Source organism: Orbilia oligospora, assembly GCF_000225545.1.
Source record: "Orbilia oligospora ATCC 24927 unplaced genomic scaffold scaffold00210, whole genome shotgun sequence".
NCBI lineage: Eukaryota > Fungi > Ascomycota > Orbiliomycetes > Orbiliales > Orbiliaceae > Orbilia > Orbilia oligospora.
Genome location: NW_011645767.1, coordinates 245183 through 270314, shown reverse-complemented (window position 1 = coordinate 270314; position 25132 = coordinate 245183). Strand labels below are relative to the sequence as shown.

At 45.2% G+C, this 25132-nt stretch overlaps 7 protein-coding genes across 7 annotated transcripts; 2 read left to right on the top strand and 5 right to left on the bottom strand.

The window, feature by feature from the left end:
• Positions 1-120: 120 nt before the first annotated feature.
• On the bottom strand, positions 121-522 carry AOL_s00210g69 (uncharacterized protein; the record flags this gene model as incomplete). Its single annotated transcript, XM_011128871.1, has 1 exon — positions 121-522. The coding sequence occupies one exon, from the start codon at positions 520-522 to the stop codon at positions 121-123; it is 402 nt and encodes a 133-aa protein (XP_011127173.1).
• A 1684-nt stretch (positions 523-2206) lies between these two features.
• On the bottom strand, positions 2207-4937 carry AOL_s00210g68 (uncharacterized protein; the record flags this gene model as incomplete). The annotated part of the gene is made up of 3 exons (XM_011128870.1): positions 2207-3418; positions 3651-4409; positions 4476-4937. 3 exons carry the CDS (start codon positions 4935-4937, stop codon positions 2207-2209), a joined length of 2433 nt encoding a protein of 810 aa, XP_011127172.1.
• Positions 4938-6229: 1292 nt separating this feature from the next.
• Positions 6230-11182, top strand: AOL_s00210g67 (uncharacterized protein; the record flags this gene model as incomplete). The annotated part of the gene is made up of 3 exons (XM_011128869.1): positions 6230-6503; positions 6640-7423; positions 7720-11182. The coding sequence occupies 3 exons, from the start codon at positions 6230-6232 to the stop codon at positions 11180-11182; spliced, it is 4521 nt and encodes a 1506-aa protein (XP_011127171.1).
• A 1964-nt stretch (positions 11183-13146) lies between these two features.
• Positions 13147-14251, top strand: AOL_s00210g66 (uncharacterized protein; the record flags this gene model as incomplete). Its single annotated transcript, XM_011128868.1, has 2 exons — positions 13147-13521; positions 13595-14251. The coding sequence occupies 2 exons, from the start codon at positions 13147-13149 to the stop codon at positions 14249-14251; spliced, it is 1032 nt and encodes a 343-aa protein (XP_011127170.1).
• A 717-nt stretch (positions 14252-14968) lies between these two features.
• On the bottom strand, positions 14969-18486 carry AOL_s00210g65 (uncharacterized protein; the record flags this gene model as incomplete). The annotated part of the gene is made up of 4 exons (XM_011128867.1): positions 14969-17367; positions 17485-17694; positions 17987-18204; positions 18338-18486. 4 exons carry the CDS (start codon positions 18484-18486, stop codon positions 14969-14971), a joined length of 2976 nt encoding a protein of 991 aa, XP_011127169.1.
• A 2024-nt stretch (positions 18487-20510) lies between these two features.
• Positions 20511-21311, bottom strand: AOL_s00210g64 (uncharacterized protein; the record flags this gene model as incomplete). Its single annotated transcript, XM_011128866.1, has 3 exons — positions 20511-20544; positions 20628-21038; positions 21256-21311. The coding sequence occupies 3 exons, from the start codon at positions 21309-21311 to the stop codon at positions 20511-20513; spliced, it is 501 nt and encodes a 166-aa protein (XP_011127168.1).
• Positions 21312-22436: 1125 nt separating this feature from the next.
• On the bottom strand, positions 22437-23876 carry AOL_s00210g63 (uncharacterized protein; the record flags this gene model as incomplete). The annotated part of the gene is made up of 3 exons (XM_011128865.1): positions 22437-22976; positions 23038-23541; positions 23664-23876. The coding sequence occupies 3 exons, from the start codon at positions 23874-23876 to the stop codon at positions 22437-22439; spliced, it is 1257 nt and encodes a 418-aa protein (XP_011127167.1).
• Positions 23877-25132: the final 1256 nt, after the last annotated feature.

Below are 25132 nucleotides of genomic sequence, written 5' to 3'. Positions count from 1 at the left end.
AATTCCAAAAACATGAAAAAAAAAGGAAAACAAAACGACTTCAAAAGGAATCTCCCTGTCAAATCAGATCACAGAAGTTTGGGGAATTGTACAGGGATAAACTAAACGGATCTCCGTCGTTTAGACGTTGGGACAGTAAGCGTCGATGTTGGTTGGACCGCTAGCCAACCAGATCGCGTCTTTAACGCATTTAGCTGGGTGTACCAGATCGGTCTTGAAAGTAGCCCTGCCGTTACCATTGGAGCCATTGTATTCAAATGTCCAGTCGGTAATAATACCGCACTGTCCACGAAGGTTGTCCAAAAGGCCTCGACCCCAATTGCCTCGTGTCCATGGACCCGAAGTTATGATCGTGAACTCCCGCCAAGGTGCCGCTGGTGAGCGATAGAAGCATGAAGCTCCATTGTTTTCTCTGGCTTGTAAATTGTTGACGGAGTTGTCAGCGACTGGTTCAGCGGTTGGTGCGGCGGCGACAGTGTGAGCACCGATAGCGCAGGCAGCAGCGAGAATGGAGAACTTCATTGTGATATTTGGTATGAATTTGGTCTTTGTAGAGGGTAAAAAGTTTGGGTTCGTTTTGTATCAGACTTAAACTTGGGCTTTTGATACTTTGATTGACAGGGTACGAAAGTAGTATTAATTATACTAGTAGGTTGATGAAGTGTATTACTTGATGTTGATGATGATGCTTCTCAAAAGGCAGAACTTCGATTGATTTATATACTTATCGGGGATCGTCAATCCACCGTTGCTATCATAAATTTACCGTAAATAATTTGCCCCGATGAAGCAAAGAAGTTGACATCTCGTAACCAAAATATTGCCCAATCTCAATTTAGAAGAATAAAATTCTGTCACCATATATCGCAGAAGCTTTGAAGTTGAGATTATCCTGAGATATTAGCCTAAGATAAAATGAATCAGGCGCCGTCTAGATCTCGGTCCTTACATCGCCTTTGCGATTGAAGCGGCGATATATGAGAAGCCGGCGGTATTACTAGCTTAGGGAGGCGGGTATATGTTCGCCTGCGGCACAGAAGCTAGACGATGTTGCATTCTGTACTGAATGGGAAGGTGAGACGACAGCGCAGCTGTGAAAGCCACCCTGGGCCAGGTTCGCGATGAGCTTTTAGGTAAGCTCCTTATCCGATCTTTTTTCTGCACCCCAGGAAAACGATGGAGGATTTGATATAGCATTACAAAAATGTAGCTCCACGTGTCAGCGTGGACAGCATCAATAGGTATCTCGACCAGCAACACAGCAAAAGTCACTCGCCGTGCCAAGCGTAACACATCCAGTCTTGGTATTACGGACCCGTTTTGGGCATGAACTATTGATGCCACGGTATTGTATACATACCAGCATCATATCAGGCCTCGTAAACGGGGCGAGGGTCTTACAAATCCCGGCGAAACCGTCTGTATCCCTTGCTATGGAAGTCAGTGCTTTGGGCTGAAGGATCTACGCCTAGTTTTTTCCTATAAGCCGGAGTGTATATAGAACAACACAAGCTTCCTTGGCTATCTAATCCCGGACAGTGTTGCATGTTGCATTTCCCGTTAAGGCGATATATGCTCAGTCTCGACACTAAACCAGCTTAGCCCCGTAACCAAACCATGGCCCAAATATGTCGGTACGACACTCTACGAGATTATATATCGATGATGGTGAGCCGAGATCCTTGGGGTTATATCACTACAGCAAATAAAAGGCCATTTTAATCTTTTTTTCCAGATTACAATTGACCATTGTTCAGGATTCGAGAGTCGAGGTACACCAGTATATTCGGTATTCCTTTGTGAAACCACCTTGCTCCGTAGCATGCTGTGTAAAGCGTCTTAAACTATAAATATAAAAGCGATTCCAAAAACCCATCAAAAGGTCTTATAGTGAGATATCAGTCCAATTTTATATTTGATCTTTGCAACTGTAGGATCTTCCAGATTTGACGAACGCAATGGCCAAGATATAACATTACGGTAAGATCAAACGAAAATCAAATTCTACACTTCGCTGACGTTAAACCATAATATTTTCGCTAAATAGGAGTTAATATAATTGATAAAAAACAAGGGTATATAGAGGAGACCCGCGGCGGAGCTTCCTAGATCTGAGCGCAAGGGAAACTATTAACACTGCGACATCCACTAACGTTATAACTCTGGATATATGGTAAAAGTTGAAGCAGGATGCCTCTCCTATGAACTAAACCTCATTTGTCTGCTTATGATATCTTTCTAGAAGCGCTTTAGTAGCGGAGGCAGCAGTAGCAGCAGCAAAATCCTGCCACATCTTGTTTTTATGACTATCCGAGTAGTCACAAACTCCTTTGATAACAATGCATGAAAGGTTGTCCCAAACCCCAGCACCCTCCATTTCGAAGGCGATAATACCGTCCCTCTTCGCAACCATATCGCGATGATTACCGGATTTCATAACCGTATCGCCAGATGCAATTGAACCAAAATGGATTGCCGGCCGGGGTGCCTGGTCTTGTGATTTGTGTCCGTTGCGGGTGAACCTACTTTCTGCCACGTTTTCCCTATTAAAAATGAGCCTTTGCCTCGGTACTAGTTGAGTTTCGTCACAGCTAAGATTGGTGCACAAGGTCCCGAGAGCTTCTTCACAGACAGGATCTTCGTCCGAAGCACATTTAATACAAATATTGCAGTTTATGGAGCCGCCGTCACGGTGCTTATGTCTGTATGAAGGCTGGAAAAGCTTGTCCTCCATTTCTCCTGGATCTGTAAATCTCCCATGCCTACTTTTTATTTGGAGAGCAGCAAGGTGCTTGGCAGTTTGTCGCTGCAGACGGTCCAAATGAATTTCGGTTCTTAAAGTGGCTATGAAACCAACGATGTCTATATTCGGCCTTCCAAGAGCATCTTGTCGACTATCTTTCCGTTTAAAACCGTTGGGCAAAAGTCTTCCAAAGTCGTATTGGACAATGTCGTCACTTATTATGACATCTCCAAGTAGGATTTCTTTAAACCTTCCTGAATGGTCCTGGTATCCTGGTATGCCGCCGCATATTCCAACTAAGAGAGCAAGCTCCACTCTCGGAAAGCTAACGCGAAAATTAGCAGCTGTACTAGCCGCGTTGACCTTCCCCATGCCCGGCAGAAGTACTAGAACAGCGTTGAATCTACCAATTCTTCCTGTCGTATAAGTATTTTGATCCCTGGGTGCCTTTCCAAATGGTTCATCATCTTCATCCCAAAACTCGTCGAATATCAACGCTACAGCATCGAACTCCCGCCGTAAGGCACAGAATATTGCAATTTCAAAGTCGCTCCGTTTGAGCGGACGAGGGTGTAGTGAGTACCTTCCATCGCTAGCCGTAAGAACTTCGGCTCGAGGCGCTGGAAGGCCGCCCCTAGTAGATCTATGGTAGAATTGTGGGCGGGTAGTTCCGAGCTGTAAATATTCCAAAGTTTCTAGGTTTTGATTTCCAACAAGACTCTGGGGGGCTTGGCGACGAGCTTTCTTTGTCTATAAACTCCACAGGAAAGCCCGGCGTTGTAGGCCGAGTAGAATTTTTAATCTGTGCATGCGTTATGGTGATATTAGATTGTCTCGGGATGTAAGATTCGGCCAACGGTTGCTCGGAACTGATTGAACGACACCCGATTCGAAGATTGCGCCGTACAAAAAGCTTCTTGTGGTTTCTTAAGGAGCAGAGGTTTCGCTCGAGATGCTCAACCACACCTGTGTACAGGGTCCTCCTGATTTGATAGTCAAGCTTCTTTTTACGCTCTCGCCTCTGCATGGCGGTTAGCAAATCTCTGAATTGAAGACATCCCACAATGGCTTGGTGGTAGTGCCCCCGAGGTCCATCTATGCCTTCCAAGATATCAGAAAGGGCGTCTCCGATATCCTTTGTAGGATCCACGATGATCATGTCCCCTATCTCAATCTCAAGTAATATGCGAGCAAATGACAACATAGTGTTTTCATATCTGTCAATTACTGGCTCCGTTTGCTCTAGTTCCCTCGAGGGCAAACGATAGCATACGTATGGGTGATGAACGTCTGATATTTCAGCAGGAGTATCTCTGTAAAGGAATTGAATGGATCCTGCAGTCCATGGACGTTCTATCCATCGGCTTTGGAAAAGATGAAGAAGACAGCGAGCGAGTGATAAGGCTAAAATCGCCTTATCCGTAAGTTTGAATGCGCCGCCAGACGTTGGATTCTGAAAAAATCCGCCTCCGAGAAGGCTCTCAAGAGACATCATGGGGAAGGCATCGGAGTGAGTTGGCGCGCCTTTAGGGGTTGCGTATAAGTTAATCGTGTCAAAAGAAATGTGTAGCACGGTAGGGTCTGAGTCTCTCGGGTGATGTCGATTGATATCATCACACAGGTTAAAGATGTGTCGCTCCCGAACCTGCTCTTGTCGACCAAACCTCTGTCTAAGTACTATTCATTAGCAGCGTTCTGATACAATTTTTAGGTAAAACGGCCAGGTTCATACTTTTTTCTCGGTATAAATCGGCTTTCCTGCCAATGGTCGGGGGCTCTTGCATGTGAGAAAGAACATATCGAACATTAATGGGTTGGCCTCTAGCTGGAAGCCGTTCAGTCGAAGTACGGCCTGATGGTCTTGTTCCTTGCTACCTTCACAATCACAGCCTCTTCTCTCTAGTACAGCAAGAAGCTGGTCGGAAATCTCCGATGGCTTGAGATCGTTCCAGCGGGTTCTTGTAATGCTCAGAGGACATGATAAATCCAACAGGTTGCCTCTTCCGGAAACATCGAGTGACTCGAAGCATATGTTGAAAGAATAGAGTATTTCTTTGCCATGGTCATATTCCTCAGCAGTTCGTCCCAAAGATAGATGCACAGCGCAACGCCGGATAACATCTGCGGTGTCCAGTTCATCTTGGAGCGCTGTTGCAAGATTTCCCAGTGCTTCAAGTTTTAAATAGCGGTGCATGTTTTCTGTTGACTCTGTATCTACTTCTCGGTAGGCATTCAGCTTGGGAGTTGAGTTATTGTATAAACCATTCGGAGTACTTGTTGGGGGCGCATGTGTAGGCAGCGGACCATACCGGTATTCCGAAAGCGACGTAATACCAAGCCAAAATAAAACACTGCTTTTTACGGTTCCTATAATCCCCAGTTTTTCCAGCCGGCGTTTCTTCTACCCTGCCATTATTCCTATTCTATTAAAAAAAACATAAGTAAAGTTTTGTTCTATCTTAAATAGTCGCGCGTATAATCCGGGATGATATCGCATGGGTAGAGAATTACTAAATAGTATTCAGAGTTCATATCATCAAGCGGCTAGCCTGGGCGCGAGAAGCATGCCACATTCTCAGATAGACCCCACCGAATAGTACCGCTTGACTATTTGGATTTCATCAAACTTACATCATCATTTGCAGGCCCGAAGTCCTTTTCAATACCGTCTAAGGCGCTGATAACACTCTCTTTAACAAGGGAATCGAGGAAGCCGAGAAGGGCGGTGAGGCTTGCAAGGCAGTCGTCGAAGACTTCGCAAGACAGATCTCCCTTCGGAGCGATATCTGGTAGAATTTTAATTTCGAAAGTGAAGGCATCAAGGGAGTTTTCGGACTCGACTGTTCGTATATCTTTGAGACACCATTCGAGCCGAGATCTAAATATAGGCTGAACTGTTTGGAAAAGCCGCCATTCCAGAATCTCATCGTCCAAAATATGGGCGACTTTGTTGATTTTGCAACCCGGGTGTCACATGATTCGCAATTTCGGCTACTCCTCACTATATTGATATAGAGGGGCGTCGAGGTTATATGATTAGCGTAAGCCCCATGACAGTGCAGTTATCGTCGTGTTTCGGTGGCATTTAGAATTTAGCTAACTCTAGCGGGTATACGTATATATAGGTACGAGGTATATAGAAATTTCGAAAGAGTATTTTCCGGGTGCACAGTTCGCACATTGGTTCTCGTCTGGGGATCGCGCGCTTGAGGTTAGGGGTGCGAATATGCAAATACACGGACGACTGAGCTGAGATCCGTTCCGATAAGGAAGCGGCTCTGCGGATAAGCTTACCCCGCTCCGTCTGCATGTCCGTCCATCGAGTACAAATTAGTTATAAACGGACCTATAGTAGCTCTCTGTTGGCTTTCTTAAATACCACACATTTCGTCTTTGTTTCTGTACTAGTACTAGGCTTGCCGGCTTGTGTCTGACTCTTAGACCTAGTATCAATATCAGGATCGAAACGGTCATAGAAAAACAAAAATGGCAAGCGACGAAGATGATATTCCTCAGATCTCAGATCTTGCCGGAGAATGCGAGGACCTTTTCGAGGACCTACAGTCATTGTTGTCAGGAATAAGCGACAAGGCCAGCCGGGTTGTTCAAGGGTGCCAACAACGGTTTGAACGTTGGGCTAGCTATCTCGGTGTTTTTGCTGCCCCTCAAGCCTCCCTTGATAGCCGCCTGAAATCCACTCCCGATATTCGCGATTTAGTTATTCAGCTGCTTCTAACGTTAAAGAGAAATATACAATACGGTATGTTTAGGCTCAATGGAGTTGACTCAATTTGCAGAAACCTTCCAGTTAGCTGTGGTTAGAATAATCCCGATGCCTGAACTATCCAGACTAAATTAACTTGTCACTACAACTACTCACAAGAAGTTTCTTTTAGGCATCAAATTCGAGTCGACGAGACCAAAGCTGGGATCCATATTAGTGGATAATGACCGGACGAAAACCGAGGTTGGTGAACAGTTCGAGGTCGCCCAGCAGGCAGTCCTGCCAATGACCCAGGCCGCCTTGGACGGAATTCATGGAGCAATAGATCGACTTCACCGAATTGGAACCACTATCCGGAAATCCTCTACCTCTAATTTTCTTTCAAAAGGTCGAAGATTGGGCCAAAACCACAATGATGAAGACGAATTCTTCAAGAATATAGCGTCATTAGTCATATCTGGGCTTTATCCTAGTATTAGTGAGAAATTCATAGAGCAGTTGGCCCGGTCTATCCTAGTTCGAAAACAACGACTCTCGTATCAAAGGAAGCATCAAAGGAAGCTAGAGAAGAGATATAAACCTCAGAAGGAGACAGTGATAATTTTAGAACCGGTGCCGGACATTGAATTATCTCATGTCGAAATTCAGCAGAAACTTGATGAGAGCTCTGGGGTTGAAACATCGGTACCACCGAATGATACCGGCACGATTTCATCCAAGGTTGACGCATATACAGCGACGCTTCCGTCGGTGATTAATTCTTTCAACTTTCGGCTTCATCTAAATGAAGCTCCTAGGGCGGCTCTTGGGCCCCCATCAACGACTTCAATTGCCCACGGAAACCCGTATCCTTCTCCTCCCAAAACGCAGCCCGGGGATAAATATTGTCATTGTGAATGGTGTTTCGTGGAACTTGAGGTTCTAGAAGATAAAGCACAGTGGAGGCGTGCCTGGAGGTATAAAATTCTTCACGTATCAAATCAAAGTATCCAAGTTACATGCTGACCCTAGGCAAGGGACCATTTTAAAACGGATCTGCAGCCATATGTTTGTATCTCTGAAGACTGTAGTGAGAAATCATTATACTTTGCCTCGTTGCGGAAATGGAGAAACCATATGGACGATTTTCACGGCCTAGAATGGACTGAAGACATCCATAGACCGACTATATGGTACTGCAACCTGGGTCAACATGGTTAAAAGAGTTTTTAACGGAAAATGGTCTTCATGAGCATCTATCACAGGTTCATAGCGATGAAATTTCTTCAAAGCAGTTTGATATGGTGACGAGGCGTAATTCTCCATCTGTCCCGAGAGGTTCTACCGTTTGCCCACTATGCGCGCAAGACGTTTTAAGTCTTAACACAGAGAACAGTGAAATGGAGCCGGGGGACTACGGTACCTCGACACCGATCGTCCCTAACAAAGCAGAGAAAAAGGTTGCGTTTCAAGTCATCGAAGTGAAGTGTTCTAATGACACTGAACTTAACACATCTGATTCCGAGGAGGAGTTCGAAGAAGATGACCAAGTCAATCATAAAAAGGTGGTCGCTCATGTTGCAAACCATTTGAAATCTCTCGCATTTGTATCATTACGATACTTCAAGGATGACGATGATGATACCGTTTCTGTCGAGAGCCAAGATGCGGCTCTCGAGCCCAGCGAAGACCGATCTTCGAGCAAAAGGAGATGCGGCGACCATCATTTCGATCTAGACAGTTCTTTATCCTTCGAAGATATTCCTCTTGATGAAAGGGACCTCAATGACGGATTAAGCGAAGGTATACGGTCGCTAGCCTCTGACAGTATGATAATCTCCACGATTGAAGAAAACATTGAGAGAACAGACTTTAGACCGGATGGGGAGGATGAGCCGAAAATCCTGGACTGGCTCACGACGTACGATTACAGCAAATCGCAAGCCTCTTTTTTCAAGCAGACGCAAGAAACGACTGGCGAGTGGCTTCTGAAGTCTGACCAGTACCGGAAATGGCTGGACGATGACCACCAGATGCTATTTTGTCCCGGGCCACCCGGGTCAGGAAAAACTATCCTAGCGTCTATCGTCATTAATGATCTGAGCAGCTGGCTCCTTCACTCTGATATCGGTATTGGATACATATTTTTCGAGTCTAGGCGAAGCCAAGATCAAAATGTCAATGAGCTACTGTCAAGCCTCCTGCGACAATTAGCGTCTTGTCGATCAACTCTGCCGTCAGACGTGCGAAAGTTGCATGAACACTATACCATAAGAGGAACACGACCATCAAATGATGATATTTTCACAACCCTTTTGTCGGTGTCTCGAGAATTCGAGCGAAAATTTTTCATCATTGACGCCCTTGAGGAGTGTCTGGAGGACAACAGCTGCCGGAAAATTTTTACCTCGCGACTTCTGCAACTTTACAATACATGCAATTCGAGCGTCTTTGTCACCTCTAGGACCTTAGCAACTATAACAAACGCGTTTGGGGTTGGCGATGTAGTTAAGATTCGTGCATATGAAGCGGACGAAGGAACCCACCTAGACCCTAGTATATCGAAATCCGGGCTACCGCCGCCTACGGAGAACGAAACGCCAACTAAGTGGGCAATATTGATTGGAGTTGATCACTACATAAGTGGTATAACGAGGCCAGGGATGAAATTTCACAACTTGAAAGGTTGTGTAGAAGATGTAAACCAGACCGAGAAATACCTACGAACAGCCTTAGGTGTAAGGGAAGCTCAGATATGGCGGCTCACCGCCACCACTCCTAGCGACATACAACAACCCGCTGCCGCCGTCAGCGGCAACCATAAGGGACCAATCGAGCCAGTAGAGACCCGGTCCCAGTGGCCTACCTATGAAAATATTATTAGCCGACTTCAAATGATTACACAAATGGCTGAACCAAATGATATCGTCTACATACACTACTCAGGACACGGGGCCCGAGTCACTACAATGTTTGAAGAATTGAAGGGCGCACGGGATTTTGATGAAGCCATTGTACCAACGGATATCTGCTCAGGGGAGCGGTATATCCGGCATGGTGAAATTTCATATCTTCTCCAGAAGATGGTCAAGAAGAAACTAGTTGTCACAGTTGTGCTAGACTGCTGCTACACCGTGTTTGGCAATCGCGGCAACATGAGGAACACATCCTTGAGGAGTATTCCACAAATAGATAACGTTAGGCTCGATAGCGATTTCTCAGTATTACCACGAGAGGAACTTGCTACCCTTTGGAACAAATTTGCTGGCGGAAAAGGACGCTTCAAATTTGAGAGTTACCCGCTACTAGAGCCTCGCGGATACACAGTTCTTGCCGCATGCCAAGCGAATGAATATGCTATGGAAGAGCAGTTTGACAATAAGACTCAAGGGTTATTAACTTATTTTTTAATCGATACCCTCAGAAACAGCCCACGACCACAAGATCTTACATACTACAGATTGTGGAGCCTTGTAGCTGCGAAAGTACGCAATCACAATAGTCAACAAACCGTGATGCTGGGTGGTGAGGCGGATCATCTATTCCTCAGTTCAGGCTGTCTTTCCTTTTCAACAGCGACCATAACAGATTTACAAGAAGCCGAAGGAAATACTATCGCCAAATTGGACGTCGGTGGTCTACAAGGCCTTTCAAAAGGCATTGCCTTGAACGCGTGGCCTATTTTATGTAGCAACACCGAATTATCTAAGCCGATGGCTCTGCTTCGGGTATCTGAGGTGGAGGAGTTTGTGTCAAATGCGGAGGTAGAATGGCATGATGATTCCAAGGGCCGATTAGAACCTGGCTGTCTAGTTAAGCCGCATCCCGTACGGGTGCAAAGGCCAGTACAGTTTATCCGATCCGAACCAGGGGAGATCAATAATCAAGGTGAAGATGCTATACAGTTTATCCGATCTGAAACAGGGGAGGATTATCACAGTACCAACTTGGTCCCTATTACAAATGATTCTACCGAGGCTTTTTTCCGAGTGCACATACGAGATGGGAATTACATAATCTTAGATGGGATGGACCAACCCTTCGACTATATGACTCCAACTATATCCATATACTCTACAGGCTCAACTACAACGCTCATGCAGCATCTCACACATATAGCAAAATATTTCAATATTTTAGACTTGGAAAACGCAGACACCGGTACGCCTTGGCTCTCCGCCAGTGTTACTAGCACGCCGGATGAATACCCATCAATGCCGCAGGTCACCACAGATCCACCAAGAAATAGAGCTTCAGCTTCCAATGAAATTTTTGACATAAATTCAGATTGCAAGCTACTGCTTCAGGTCGAGAATACCTCGAGCAAAAAATTGTATATAACGCTGATAAATCTTGATTTACATTGGAATGTTGAAAGAGTACATTTTCTGGCGAGGGTGGGATTGAAAAATTATCAGATACTTGAGCCAGGCGAAACCTTAAGCCTCCCATTACACCTGGCCATCCCAGACGACTCAGTTCAACCGGAAATTATCGATACTCTGAAGGTTTTCGCTACAACTGGGCCCACAGGCTTCCGATGGCTAGAACTTCCGCGTCTTGATGAGGGATACAGGTTCCGCAACTACCAAATAAATGAGCCGGAGCCGAAAAATGCACTTGGGGCCTTGCTAGTAGATATAACAGAGCCTAAAAAGCCTCAAGCATCAGCTTTCGTTCCTTCGGGGTGGAGCATTACCCGAGTGGCCATAAGATGTTCGAAAAAGATGTTGTAGCTGCCTTGCAATCAATAAGAAGGGAGGGAGAGGGAGGAGGTATTCAAAAGCTAGTACCAGGGCTCCTTTTAGGAATAGATCTCAGTCGAAAGTCAACGGATTGAAGCAAGTGACGTGCCTGTGCATCAGCTGGTAGAAGTAGCAGTTATCACATAAAGTTTGTAACTACCTAGGCAGCATGTATATTTTTACTACACTGAGTACTAGGTACTTTGATTCCCTATAAACTACTTAAGTAACTAAGCTATAAGCCCCTTTATACCAAGGCAATGATTACTTCAGTATCGACTAACGTATATAAACACTATAGCTGCGTCAAAGCATAATAGCACGGCGGTCACTATGACTATCACATTCGAATCCTCGAATCTGCATTTATTTACTCCAATAGTTACAATTATGCCTCATAAGTCATCTGTGATTCAAAAATGAGCAATAAATTCATGTATTATGACCCGCGCCCCAGATCGAAACGATGTTAAGCCGACCACTGACATCTCTAGCCCTTACATACCTTCGAAGGTTACACCAGCTCACCATCTAACCTTTTACTCTTTAGCATACTTCGAGTTCATAAATTTACTTGCAGTATACTTTTGAAAACAGCGTCTTCATAAGCCACGAGAAATTATACTTTTCCAGTAGTTTATTCTATGTACAACCCTCTCAGCCTCTTGCCGTTCCAAAATTACCGATTCAAAACTTGTCCCGCAACTAGCAAATATTGCTCAACAGAGGACTACCTCATCCGCCATGTGCCAATCCTAGAGTTTCCATAATAAACCATCGAAAAGGTACAAAAACTGGGTAACGTATCTTGATTATTAAGGTTCCGATCTCAGACGAGAGAATCGCCTTCTTCACCTGGTGGACTTCCATGATTTCTTCGAACCAAATCATCAAAATGAAGGCTTGAAACTATGAGCATCAAGCTACCAGGCGAGGAACGATTCATGAGGTAAAATCAATTTAAATCACCCTTTCGTTTCACAAATATCGGTTTTAATATACATCATGGGAGATTTTAATTTCGATTTTACTCAATCCGAGGACAGATGGCTGAACGTGTACGCTAGTGTGCTCGAAACCGGCACTACAATCCGCCGAGGGTTTGAAAAACGCTTATTCACAAGGCCAATTATCGCTTCGCACATTTCTCTTGGTAATTTAATATTTGCCGATAGTTCACCAAAGGAAAGAAACCTCATCCTCGGCTAGGAACTTAAAAACTCATGGAGGTACATGTGTACACCTAGCACCTCCAACTCACCATCTTCTCACAAAAAGATATCATAAAGAAGCCGGATACTTAAGGGATGGCAGAAAAGAGCTCGGATTTTATGATAGCTAAAAGCGAGGAGAATCAGTGAAAAGAATATTAACGCGGTATTGGCGGTGAACACGTGTACACGTGTTTGAACGCTCTGGTCGCGCGATTTTGTATACCTACCTGGCCGGCGTCTCTCCCGGGTCCATCGAAACTTTACCGGCATAAGATCTTTCGCATGCGACGGCATATCTATCACCTAGAGAGTCTTTTGGGGTGGGGTTGGGTATGAGACAAGCGTATTCAGTTGTCTTCAAAATTCCATCCCTATCAGATCGCTGCTAGCTAGCCTCATTTCACTTATTTCTATGTATTTACCAAATGTTTTAATGTTCATATTCCTTGTAGCACCATCTAGGCGAACCGATCATGATATCTTGGCAGCTTATTTGTTATTTCTTTGGTAGAAAGTTTGAGATGTTATCTTTCCCTTGATCAAATCTACTTAAAAGGTCAACTATAGCTCTACTAGCTATAAACTTACGCAGCAATTAAGTCGAATCTAACTCGCCCGCCATCGAATGCCGAGACCATTCCCAACCTTCAACCCAATATATGCTATCATATGATCATGTTGGGCTCAAAGTCGTTAACGAGACTTGCTACCGTACGGCAATATCAACACGCTTCGTGTTTGATGAAAATTTATGGTTCGCCGCTCCGAAAGCTACAAACTTTGCAATTGCGAGGTCGATACCTGGACTTCACCCGGACCCGAACGGCCTCGTTTTGCACCACCAGGCCCACGCAAAGCTCTTTCAGTGACAAATCATTCCAAAGAGATGGTTTTGGGATATTGAAGCCAAAACCTCATCTCCATGTCACATACGGTAGTGTGTCGAAGTCAACTCTAGCTGGAAGCCCGAATTCGAAGCAGGCAATCCGGGGAAAAAAAAGTAAGCGGAAACTTCAGACGGCACCGACTGTCGACCCGGACCACGAGAGGGAAGTGAATCCCTGGCACGACCCTGGTTTAGTACATTCAACGAATTATTCGGACACTCTAGTTTGTGTAAGAAAACCCCCGAACTCTAGCTTTGAATGCGCATACCATTGCTAACCGACATGTCATAAACCTCATATAGCTTTTTGAATTTTTGCTGTTGCAAGAAATAAGGAAGGAATTCCGCCGCTTTGAAGTCTCCAGAACCGACTTTATAAAAGCCTTATTAGACCCGGTCATTTCGTCTCATCTTGACAACCATTTTCAGAACGCTGACAACCTAGAGATCAAAAAACTTTCTGCAAACTCAATCGTCCGTTTTCTCAAGACAAAACTCGCTCCTACCGGTTATCCACTATATGCGCTCGTAACAATCAGAGAAGCTTTCGCTACCCCTCTTCATATTGAACATAACCCTGACGAAAAATGGAGCATGTTGAAGGAATCTCCCTTAGATACCTACGACCCCGAAGACGAATACGTAATGGCAGAAAGAAATGTCGTTCCGGACCCCAATGCACCAACTCTCAATTCTCTCATGCAACCCTTAGTCTTACTTCTGACAGGCTATAGTTCGATACCGAAGGATCCGAGTTCAGTAGATTTTGATATGAACACCAATCTTTTCACGTTTGTTAGAAAACGTAAGGAGGAGTATTGGCACAACCAATCTTACCCAGAGGTGTTGGCTACCGCAATGGAAAGCTATCTAAAGCGTCGAGAAGGCCTAGTGGGTGATAAATCTATTAGGGGGGGTTGGTATCCATATCCTGATTACGACCATGTGGATATTTGGTGAAGACGTAGTCTTTAAATTTGATAATTCATGTCGTAGTATAGCTATTTGCGATACTAAGTAGCAGAACGCGCTGACGTGCGCACAGTTTATCAATTGAGACAGAATTTAGTTATTGAAAATCCAATTTAATTTAGTCTTAGCCCCGATTCTGGCATCAAACTACTTCTATAAAATCCGAAATCAAAGGGTGTTAATATTGATGACACCTGGTATCAATCGAGTGTCTCATTAGGTTCGTGCGCCATCGCGCGTTGGCCCACCGATGAAGACGCTAGTTACCAACAGCGATTGTGCAGCTCCTATATATTTTCTTCTCTTAGTTAAATCCTTAAACTACCTGGGATCTTGTAAGATCGCTATTATTGACTTCCATTAGATATCAATCAACGCTGAAATTGGAGAAAAGGAAAAGGAAGTGATTAATGCATTATTAGCCCTCCTCGAGAACTAACCAAAATGCATGCAACCATATGGCATATTATATTAAATTACAGAGAAAATTTATCGCGATCTATAACACAGGCTAACAGCGAAAATATAAAGGGTAATCCTCCTGTCATAAGAGCGAAGATGCACAAAAATAACGGCGAAGTAGAAAATCCGATAGTGAATAAAACAGAAATATCCAGCAATTCACAAAACCAAAGAAAAAATTGCGGTAGTGACAATAGGAGTGTAGAGCGTAAAACAATCAGAGAAAGAAAATAGCCGAGGAGGCTATTCCAAGTCCATGCTCAGATTCTGGCCCGAAAGGGGGGTGGTATCGTCTAGGTCAGGTTTCCAATTGCGGACGTAGGTTTTCATGTAACCACGTGACATCTCTTCCGCAGCTTTTAGTGCTAGGGGGTAGCAAGTAGGTTCTATTGACAGAATCAGTGCTGTCGCATCTAGGTGGCCCACCGCGACGGCATATTCGATACCTGACATGAGGTTATATATATTGCCGCAAGGCGCATATATACCAACGCCGCTTTGAAGGACGAAAACGACTTTATCCATGTCGCCACTTTCTATGGCTGCGCTTAAAGCCGTTTCCACTCTATCTGAACCCGATATATCTGGTGGACATCCACAAATACCTCCGTTTATGTCGAATCCGTGCGCAATCAAGCTTTTTAGAGCTTGGATGCTACACTCAGCGGCGCGGGGTACGTATTTGTAGTTCCTTTCGCGAAAAGGGCAGTGGGTCAGGAACTCACCGCTTGAAAGATTGCGATGTGCGTGTTCTCGAAGATTAAGCTCTTTTTCATATTCTAAGAGAATATCAACGATTTCAACGGTGTCATAAATTATCGCGCCGTGAAGGACATGCCCATATTTTCGGTTATATTCCTCAAAATCAGGACTGTTTAGGTCAATCTTTTCAAGATTTTGTGAAATACCTGTGTTGAAAAGGGTCCGAAGAAGCTCTAAGTCAAGTGGCTCGTATACTTTACGATTTATCGCAATCCTTGAAATAGAGAGAAAGACTTTAATAAGGAAAAATGGGTTTTGCGACCGCAATGAGAGGTTGGTGGCAGCGGCCAGCTCTTCCTTTTTCAGATGAATTTCAATTTGACGTTTTTCAGTGGCGAATGGATCCTTTTCAATTGCGTCGGCAGCTTCTATGCGATAAGGCCAAAGGTCATCGACAGACTTTAAGTCATACCTACTGGATGCCTGGATAAAATCGCCATTAATAACGAACTTGGTGAGAAGATTTCTGTCCGTCGTCAAAAAGTTTTCAGGCATCAATGCACCGTATTTCAAAAGTAGCATAAAAGCTTCGGGCCTCGGTAAAAATAAGGCAGCCTCTATCGGCTTAAGAGATGTGTGATTCTGAACGCTGAAGACATCTGAGTATTTCTGAGCTAAGGTTGCTGAGGGAAATTCGATATCATTGTTGATGATATTCGGGCCGCAGCCTAGAAAAGTCTCGAAATGAGCTAGGATGTCCTTGTATTTATTCGCTCCGCACTCCATTTCGTCTTTATCCAAATATTCCCAGATAAGGTTTCGCCATAGCTTGGTTCCCTTTGGGTCTATACCAAGCCGAAGAAATCTGTTCAGAGCATGTGGGAAGAAACGGGGGTCCCGAGGCCAATGGTTTTCCTGCCTTGGGAAGGGATTCTGATAGTCATACATTTTTGTACAACCGCATGTTCGTTTTGGTTGATTCTTCATCCAAAGTGGTATCAGATCAACAGCCGTGCTGACTACCTCGAGCTCGGTGAGTGAAGGGTTCGCCCACTTCATCACCCGCAAAACATAATCCACCATTTTTGGATGTCGGCAGGCCGCTAGAACAAGTGTTTTATTTATATTGTAGGTAAAATCTTCAAGGTCTGCATCTGCTATTTGAGGGTCAGATGCACCGCAATCACGCATATCCCGTCTCCAGGCCTGGTCGCGTTCATACAAGAAACACTGTTTCTCGTGGGGTGGCATCACCTCGAAGCCCACAACTCGGGACACAAGTCGATGAAATGTAGAAATATCCACCTTTGCCCACATATTATTTTGACTCATCTCATCCATAGGCTTAAAACGTGATATATCATCTTTGTTACCCGATCTTAAGTTTGAGTTCCCTAGGAAAATTTTTGCTACGTCGCAATCGTCGCATAATATAGCCTCGATTATCAAAGCCGATCGATGTCTGGTTAATCCTAGATCTAGGAATTCTTCCAGTTTGTCCGGGTTGTCCGTGAGAAGCGGGGTATTGGAGGGTCCGAGATACTTCTCCATCTCCGATATAAAATTAGGAAACTCCCTTCGATCCCACATCTGCATAAAGAGCCGCATCTCTCCTCGGATATAATGACATAAATCAAACAGTATGTCAAGATCTCTGTGTGATTTAGGTAGAGTATTTGTTTTTTCGATATCCTCAAGAACAGCATCCAACCAGAGATATATTTGCCCCCGCTCTAGACTCTCCGCACGCCAAAACCTATAAGCTACATCGTAGCGTTCCAATTGGGTGCCATGCGTATCGCAAATAAGCTCTATCAATGCAACTTCCCGCCTGATGTAGAGAAAGGGGAGAAGTTCTTCGCATACTGCCTTGATTGAGGGAGTGTCGTTTTTTAGTAGCCTTTTGAGTGGCTCTTGAAGCTGGAATTCGTTGACCCGATCTAAAATAGTCATTATGTCTGGTTCCACCATGTATAATGAATTAGATAGTTTGTATATAATCAGGCGCAAAAAAGGAGAATGTGGAATAGACTGGTGGGCCGTGATTTTAAAATTACTGTTGGTGTGAACACCGGGGTGTTGAAATCGAAGGTCGACTTTGTCGAGAAAGTGGCTGAATTGCCAAATAGGTAGCTTGTATAGAACTTTGAGTGGGATGTATCGGTATCCCGGGGCAGTCTTGAGAGTCAATGTCAAGCCTGAGGCCTTTGGGGTACAGATTTGAATATTTCCGGGTAACTCGAAAGGCGTAATATCATCCCCAATTCCTGTACACCGCAAGCAGTCATTAGCATTAACTTAACCCGTGGCCGGTTTATAGCCAAACAAGACGTGTGGTGTCTGCCAGGATTTACGAGCCGACTGGCGTACACCGGCTTACTCCCAAAGGCCCCAATACGATCGTAGCAGCACCAGATACCGCGTATTGATCAACACGTTCAGCTGATCAGACACCATGGTACCAGAAGTATCCAACTCTCTAAAATAATCGCGTGCTGGATATACGACCCAAGGGGAAAAAAGTGTAGCCGAAGCCCTGTCCTATAAGATCCTACGAACCTTGAGATATATGATATTGCTTGGTGGCATTGAGGTTTCGTGCCAAAGATCTTTGAAGTTTCTTCCCGGAAATTGTGATTACTCCATCGATGATAACCTCTGACTCTTTACCGATTTTGGCTCGCTTGGTGACATTTCTATATATTGCCTCGCTCTGCTGTGGGCCAAGTCGCTTCTTATATCCCAGCTTGTTGATCTTATCGCGGACCTGATTTGGTCTATATTATTAAATACACAAGTGGCTGTTAGACTTCATATATAAAATGGTGTACTGGGTGCTCGTGTTGTAAATTCCAAAACTTCTCTAGTACTTCAAAGAAACCGGTCATTATAAAATAAAGGTGTACTCACGTGGCTTCTAAGTTGTAATTTTTGTTTATTTCTGCGGCGATTTCGTCCGGCTTCAATAGTAGTACCTGGTATAGTTGTCGCATTTCTTCTTTTACCTCGTCATCGTCTAGCCGAGGACACCGACGAGCGCGTTTCCTTGGTTGCGGCATAGAATAGTTTGAGAATTACTCTCCGCGATTCCTTTTTTTTTTTTTTTTGAGGCTAGATGCCGCGCCGTGCCGCAATAGCGTTGTAAATAAGACTATACGCAGCCTAAGCTAAGCCGTCCAGCTATATAATATAATGCCAGGCTTAGATACCCTCAAGTCTCCGGTAGGGGCCGCGTTGTAGTATAAGACTACCCTTAAGTATAAATAAGACCGTTCAATGAATAAATATACGTAATCTAGTTCTAGAGTCCGGAGGGGAGCGTAGTGTATGGTTTGTATGTTTTTAATGGTGATCTGCCTGGATACTATAAGGCGCTCGGGAGCTTTGGGGTTTATATGCACAACGACAAGTGCACAAAGGCCTCGTGCGGAGCGAAATGTTCAAGGCTTGTCGAAGATACCCGAGAAAATTCCCTGTTATGAATGGTCGATGCATCTACAGGGATCCCGGCGTATCGTGCATAACGAGAATTGGTTCTGACCAATGAGATATCAATGTGGCGGCAGCATACAAACCCATGCACTGGATTTTGAGGCTGGATTGCAGCCCCGAGCCCGAGTACATCACGCACAGTGCACTATGTATGTACATAGCAGCAGCAGTTCAAACTACGTCAATGACTCTTAAGTATCAATACGTATTCTTAAAGTTATTTTAGAATATTTAGACATGGACATAGCTGCCAATGCAATACTATTCGCTTAACCACACTCGAAAACCCATTTTTTGGTTGTTAGGAGGCAAAATTTGCAGAAGTGGGTTCGATTTTGTGGAGAGTAATAAAAGCTCAAGGATTTACATATTATCTTTCGCCTACAGCTGTGCTCGTCTGACATGCATCCAGCACACACATTTATTCGCACACCAGCCGGTCTCGAGGCTAACACCAGCCCGTATTCTATCCGATGCCGTATAGTTTTTCGTCATTGTCCAAACGTCTGGCCCAAACCACTAGCCTCGCTCAATATGTCCTCTAACTATCAATTGAGCTCACAGGAGCTTAAATAAGTTTCGAATACTAATGTGGTGGAATTTCGTAGTCTTGGGAGACAACTAAAAAACTGACTTGCAACTATGTCAAGGCCACGATGTCAATCTGATGATGTTATATTTTGATCAACTTGAGTATACTACTCGAAAGCCAATTTCCCCCTTAAGGCTTTCGTAGCAGTCGTCCTACGGAACGAAGAAAATATATTTTATAGATTAGATTTCACATGTATACGCAACATGCTGTATACGTATACTATAGTACTAACGTTTATAGCTAGGAATGGGTACAAACTGTATTACTATTGCATAAGGTCCTCGATAATTAAATGCTGGTCTCGAGGCTAAATTAAATGGGTGGATATTCGCCCCCATATGCATGTCACAGAGCTTAGGCTACATACCGTAGAAGTCGAGATGCATTACGTTTTACCCTAGGGGCAGTCCTAGGGGCAGTCCTCCAATAGTAATTTGATCGCGATAGAACTGTGCCACGATAGCGACGCATCGATTCCCCCAGAATAAATCCGACTGCTGGGTCGATCCCAGCTATCCATTGATATATTCACTGCGACGGAAAAACAATCATCCTATGGCCAACCCCTTCAGCTGCAGGGGCTCTGGTCGATATTTAGTACCTGGAGTACCACTTTGTAAGAGGCTGATGTGTCAAGAGACGCAAACATCCACCCAGTGTAAGCCGGTGCCGCTCATCGGAAATTGGAACAAATTTAGTAATAAGAGAATAAAGGCCGGTTATTTATTAGCTACTACAAGTTCATAGATCTAAGTATTTGCTTTAGAGAAGAGGGAGTGGGGGAGGGAGGAAGAGACATAGATGATATTAGAGCTAAAAAGGCATCAAGTCTTCCGGCCAAAACAAATCGAGGAAGTAAGGTAATCGATAGCCTTGTTACGGCAAGCAGAGGGGAAATGAAAAATGTACAGATATAGCCCACAGACCCTCCTATATTCAGGATTCGACCCCAAGTATTAAAGTGACCTTCTTTCTGTTTTCATCCAACTTTCAGTTCTACTTCCTCTTAGTAAGATAGCTTTGTGCGAACCTATTGTAAAATGTGTTAGTATCGGATCCCCCGCTTACGATAATCGAGAAATAATTCATTATAGGTATAAGAGAGAAACTGACTTTCCAACAAAGTACTCCACCAAGCTGACACCCGCCAGTATACCAGCCCCAATACCCGCCGTTGACCACGAGAACTGTCCAAGCCTGTACTTTCTCCACCCAACAACTCCCAATCCAACAACAAGAACTGTGCTGACGATTGCGCCACCAGAGTGAACTGGGTCCTTGAGCCATACTACAAGGTCTGATTCACTCTTTCCTCCCTTCTTCTTCTTCTTCGCTGCCGCTTCACGAGCAGCGCTCTCTTCTGCCTCAACAGCGGCCTCGAGTTCTATACGCTCGGCTTGAGTATAGGTCTTTACTGGTTGGTTCGGGAAGTCGGAAGAGACGACAGAGATACCAGAGTCAACATCCACTAATGAAGCGACAGAGGAATCGCTGGGAACGATTTCGGGAACTGGTGGAGCGGTACTATTCAGAGAGTGTTAGTGTCACGTGACTGGCTTAACCATCCAGGAACTCTTTCCGCTCGTAACAAGGGGAACATATGGATCTTTCACAACGGATGAATTAGGATGTGGGAACCAGGAAAACGTACGCCTATACGCCATTGAAAGTTAGCACAAAGATACTCAGAGCCACTCACGCGAGCGAACAACAGCAACGGGTGAAAATGGAGAAAAAAAACTATACCTCTTCAGGATCCTGAGGACCACCCTTTGCGGCAATTTCGGCGTATGACATGATTGAGGCTTTAGTAGAAGCTAGGTTCGAGTTTCAATATCGTTGGAAGGAGACAAAATGCGAAGAAGAGGGGTGCCTTTGTCCGTTGGAAAAACAATTCTCGTTAGTTAATAAGCTTTTCCAAAGCTGTTTTAAATGAGTAAAAGTTAACTAAAATGACGGAAGGCGACGAAATGTGCAGCGTAGTCGGCTACTTGACAAACGTATTCTTCGAGAATTGAAGATTGTTACGAGGACAGGGAGGAAGAATACTATACCTGACTATATGAAGGCCGTTGGTGCGAGTATGAACGTGAACGTGAACGTGAATGCGAATATGAAGAAGAGAAGAGAAGAGGGAAAGGAAGAGGAAAAGATGATCACGAGCTAAAATATTGGTACTTGTAGTCAAGTACTCTTTTCGAGTGGCTTCCCTGTTGCTAGTTGAATTTTCTAGCGGGCGGGTACTGACGTCACTGGCTGGAATGTCCCTGCGAACTCCCCGCCAACATGGCCAACACACAAGAGCACATTCCACAGGCAGCTGATTTTGGTGCACTTGGCTGCTGCATGCGAGATGGAGATGGGCAGCGGGATCCATTTTCGATACGAAACTAGGAAATAGCACGCGTCGAGACTAAAGCGTGAGGAACAGCGGTGGCGAACGTTGGCGTGCATCGCGCATCGAGGTAGGGTCACCTATCATTGGACCTCAAGGCTAACCTATCATATGGCCTTGGGCGATCAAGACTGATACTTGAGTCAGTGTGCATATGCCTACAGTCGGTTACACAGAACTGCGTCGAGAATTTAAAATGTCACAAAGCTTTTTAACCACCGGCAAATTCTATAGTACATTGGGAAAAGCACGGAACCTCGGCAGGGCATAGTGTACACTGGGGAATTATGGGATCCCCTCCCATATCATTAATGCTAGGGGAAAAACCACATCATAACGCCGTTAAAGGAAGGCAGGGTGGTGGGAGGAGGAAGAAGAAGAGGGGAGAGAGAGGTGGGTGGCCCTTAGGCCGACTTCTTGACCCTCTTCGGCGAGGGAGGAGCCACCCTAGTGGTGGACCCCTCCTCCTCGCCAGCCCGGCCGCGCTTGCGAGACGGCACCATGGCCGACACCTGACGCTCCGCTTTCTAAGCGGAGGCATCGGTGGACCCGTCGGTCCTCCTCTTCTTGTCATCGGAGGCACCAGCCTCCGCCCCGTCGTCACGGGACCTCTTCTTCGACCTCCTCTCCGGGGAGGCGCTGGTGGTCCGAACAACGGGGACCCCATCGGCACGAAGTCTTGGGCCGGAGTTGTCTCCGCCCCTGTGGTCCCGGCCCCGACCACGGTTATCGCGGCCTCTGCCGCCACGACCGCCACCACGCCCACCGCCACGCCCACCTCGGAACCCGTTCTTCCTATCATCGTCGCGTCGCTCCCGCCAATCCCTATTGTCACGCCCCCCTCGTCCATCCCGTCTTCCACCTCGTCCCCCGGCGGAAGCCCCACCTTCTTGTTTGAAGGCATCAAACTTCGTCGTCTTCGCGTAACTCTTGGCTTGGATCTTGCCATCCTTGATGGCCGCCATCTTCATCTCAACAAAACCTTCTTTAGTCATATATTTCAAACCCTCCGAGGCTTCGGCAATAGCCTGTTCAGCGGTTGTCTTGCCCTCCTTATCAGCGTTTGGCTAGGATCGAAGAGATGTCAGTTAAGGTTTAACAAGGTTGACTGGGTATCGCAAACCGTACCTCAACCTTGGGGTCAATAAGAACCATTTTTTGCCCGTTCCACTCGGGCTTATCCTCTAGATCCATGAACTTCTTCATGTCTTCAACAGTTTTAAACTCGACGAAAACGGAACCTTTGAAGACCTTATCGTCGTCACGACGAAGCCTGACAGCATTGATTGTGATACCGGTCTTCTCAAAAAACTTCTCGATATCGAATTGAGAGGTTTTAGTCTCAGCGCCAAACCCTTTCGCATAGACGGAGCGAGTGATGGATTTATCCACAAGCTTAGGGTCTTTCAACATAACCATCGCGTTCTTCCTTCGCATCTTGGTTTTCTCTTCGTTAAGCTCCATTAGTTCGGAGTCTTCCAACGCCTTCTTGATACTGTCGAGATTCTTAAATCGGCGCATGCGGTTGAAACCGGCGACCAAAGCGATATCAACCCATTTGTTCTCTTCACCTACAAGTCCATACAAAAACTTGTCGAATCGGAGATTGGAGTCCGCAAAATAGAACTCAACCTGAGTGGCAGCATTCCCGTTAGCTGAGCTCGAGCCCCGGCAGCGCAACCACAACACAAAGATTCTTGATATTTTTTTTGTGCGCGGTGGAGAATTACAGTTGACACAAGACGCGAACCTACCTGTTTGACGATTTCCTTGGGATCATCTGACTCGGGAAGAACTGAGGCATCAGATACAATGCCGACACGTTCCTTCTTCTCCTCGGTGCTAGCTTTCTCCTCGGCGTCCTTCTTCTCTTCAGCAGCAACGTTTTCTTCAGCAACAGCCTCGACTGGCTTCTCATCAACAACAGAAGGGGCCTGGACAGGCTCTTCCGGATTGATATCGGTCATTTCGTTTATATTATCGAAGGTCACAAGCAAGGTGGCTTGATGGTTATGATGGTTGTGATAGTGATACGACGTGCAACGGGATTACAGTCAAGTCGGGAGATTTTGATGGTTTGCAAGAAGCAGTTTTGAGGAATTGTATTGTCAAAACGGGAGGTGTTATTAGTAGAGGGGAGGGAGGAAGAGAGGCAGATAGGAGGGTTGAAGTAGACAGAATAATCGGGTTGGATGTGACTGCAGTGTGGGAGCGCAGTGCAGTGAGTTGAGCGCGGCGATGAGTCGCAAAAACTTTTTTTTTGGCTTCCTGAACAGCCATCTGAATTCCATAGCCTGACTTGCCAAGACAGATGTGGCCAATCAAAGCGCGAGTAGTTCTCTTATCGATAAGAACGAAATGCAACAAACAACGCGAAAACTGGATTGAATAGAGTCGCACAACATATGATTGGTCAGTGGCGGTGCGGCTCTTACACCCTCGGCTTTTCCACCCCGAGATCAGCTAATTAGGTACTTAGCTAAGGCTCATAGTTATAATTGCTGCTAACATCCCTTCCCGCAGTTTCACACCAGTATTTGGACCAGCTCAATAACAATATAACAGAAACCGCAAAGACATAGCGATTGCCCTCGAGCTCTTCCAGGATCAACGCGCCTGTCTCCAGTTTGCAACACAAGAACACCCATTCAGATACAAGCTTTTTGCTTCTCAAAACGTCGGTGTCATTATCTTGGTTATTTCGATATTTGAATCTTCGGATCTCGAAGCGCATGAATTTACCGCATAATTCTACGACACTGGCTCTTTTAGTCCCTGTGCCGCCAAGATTAATAATTTTGGTGCCGACGTAAAAGCATTTCAGCCACATCTTCGACAGTTAAAAAGCGTTGCGATTGACCCTTTACAACAGGCTGAAATGTAATATGAATTTAAGTATTATCTTCTAGGTCTAGGTACGAGACAATGTATCGCAAATATATTAGAATAGTACGAAGTGCTACACACATTTGTGATAGATTCGATTAATTCACGGGCTGGGCCGACGGCTTGGCCACCATTATCACCCCACCCACCCTTTCTAAGCCGGACGTTCGGACTGCTACCCGAATGTTTGTTAACATGTCTCTTCGTGAGCTTAGAACCTAGTGAGCATATTCGAACTATGGTACTATGTCCAGCCGGGATCCCGGGCTCTGTCGAAACATCCTTGTTCAGGTGTTGTTATAGCCTAAACCAATCCAAACGATTCATATTAAGCCTA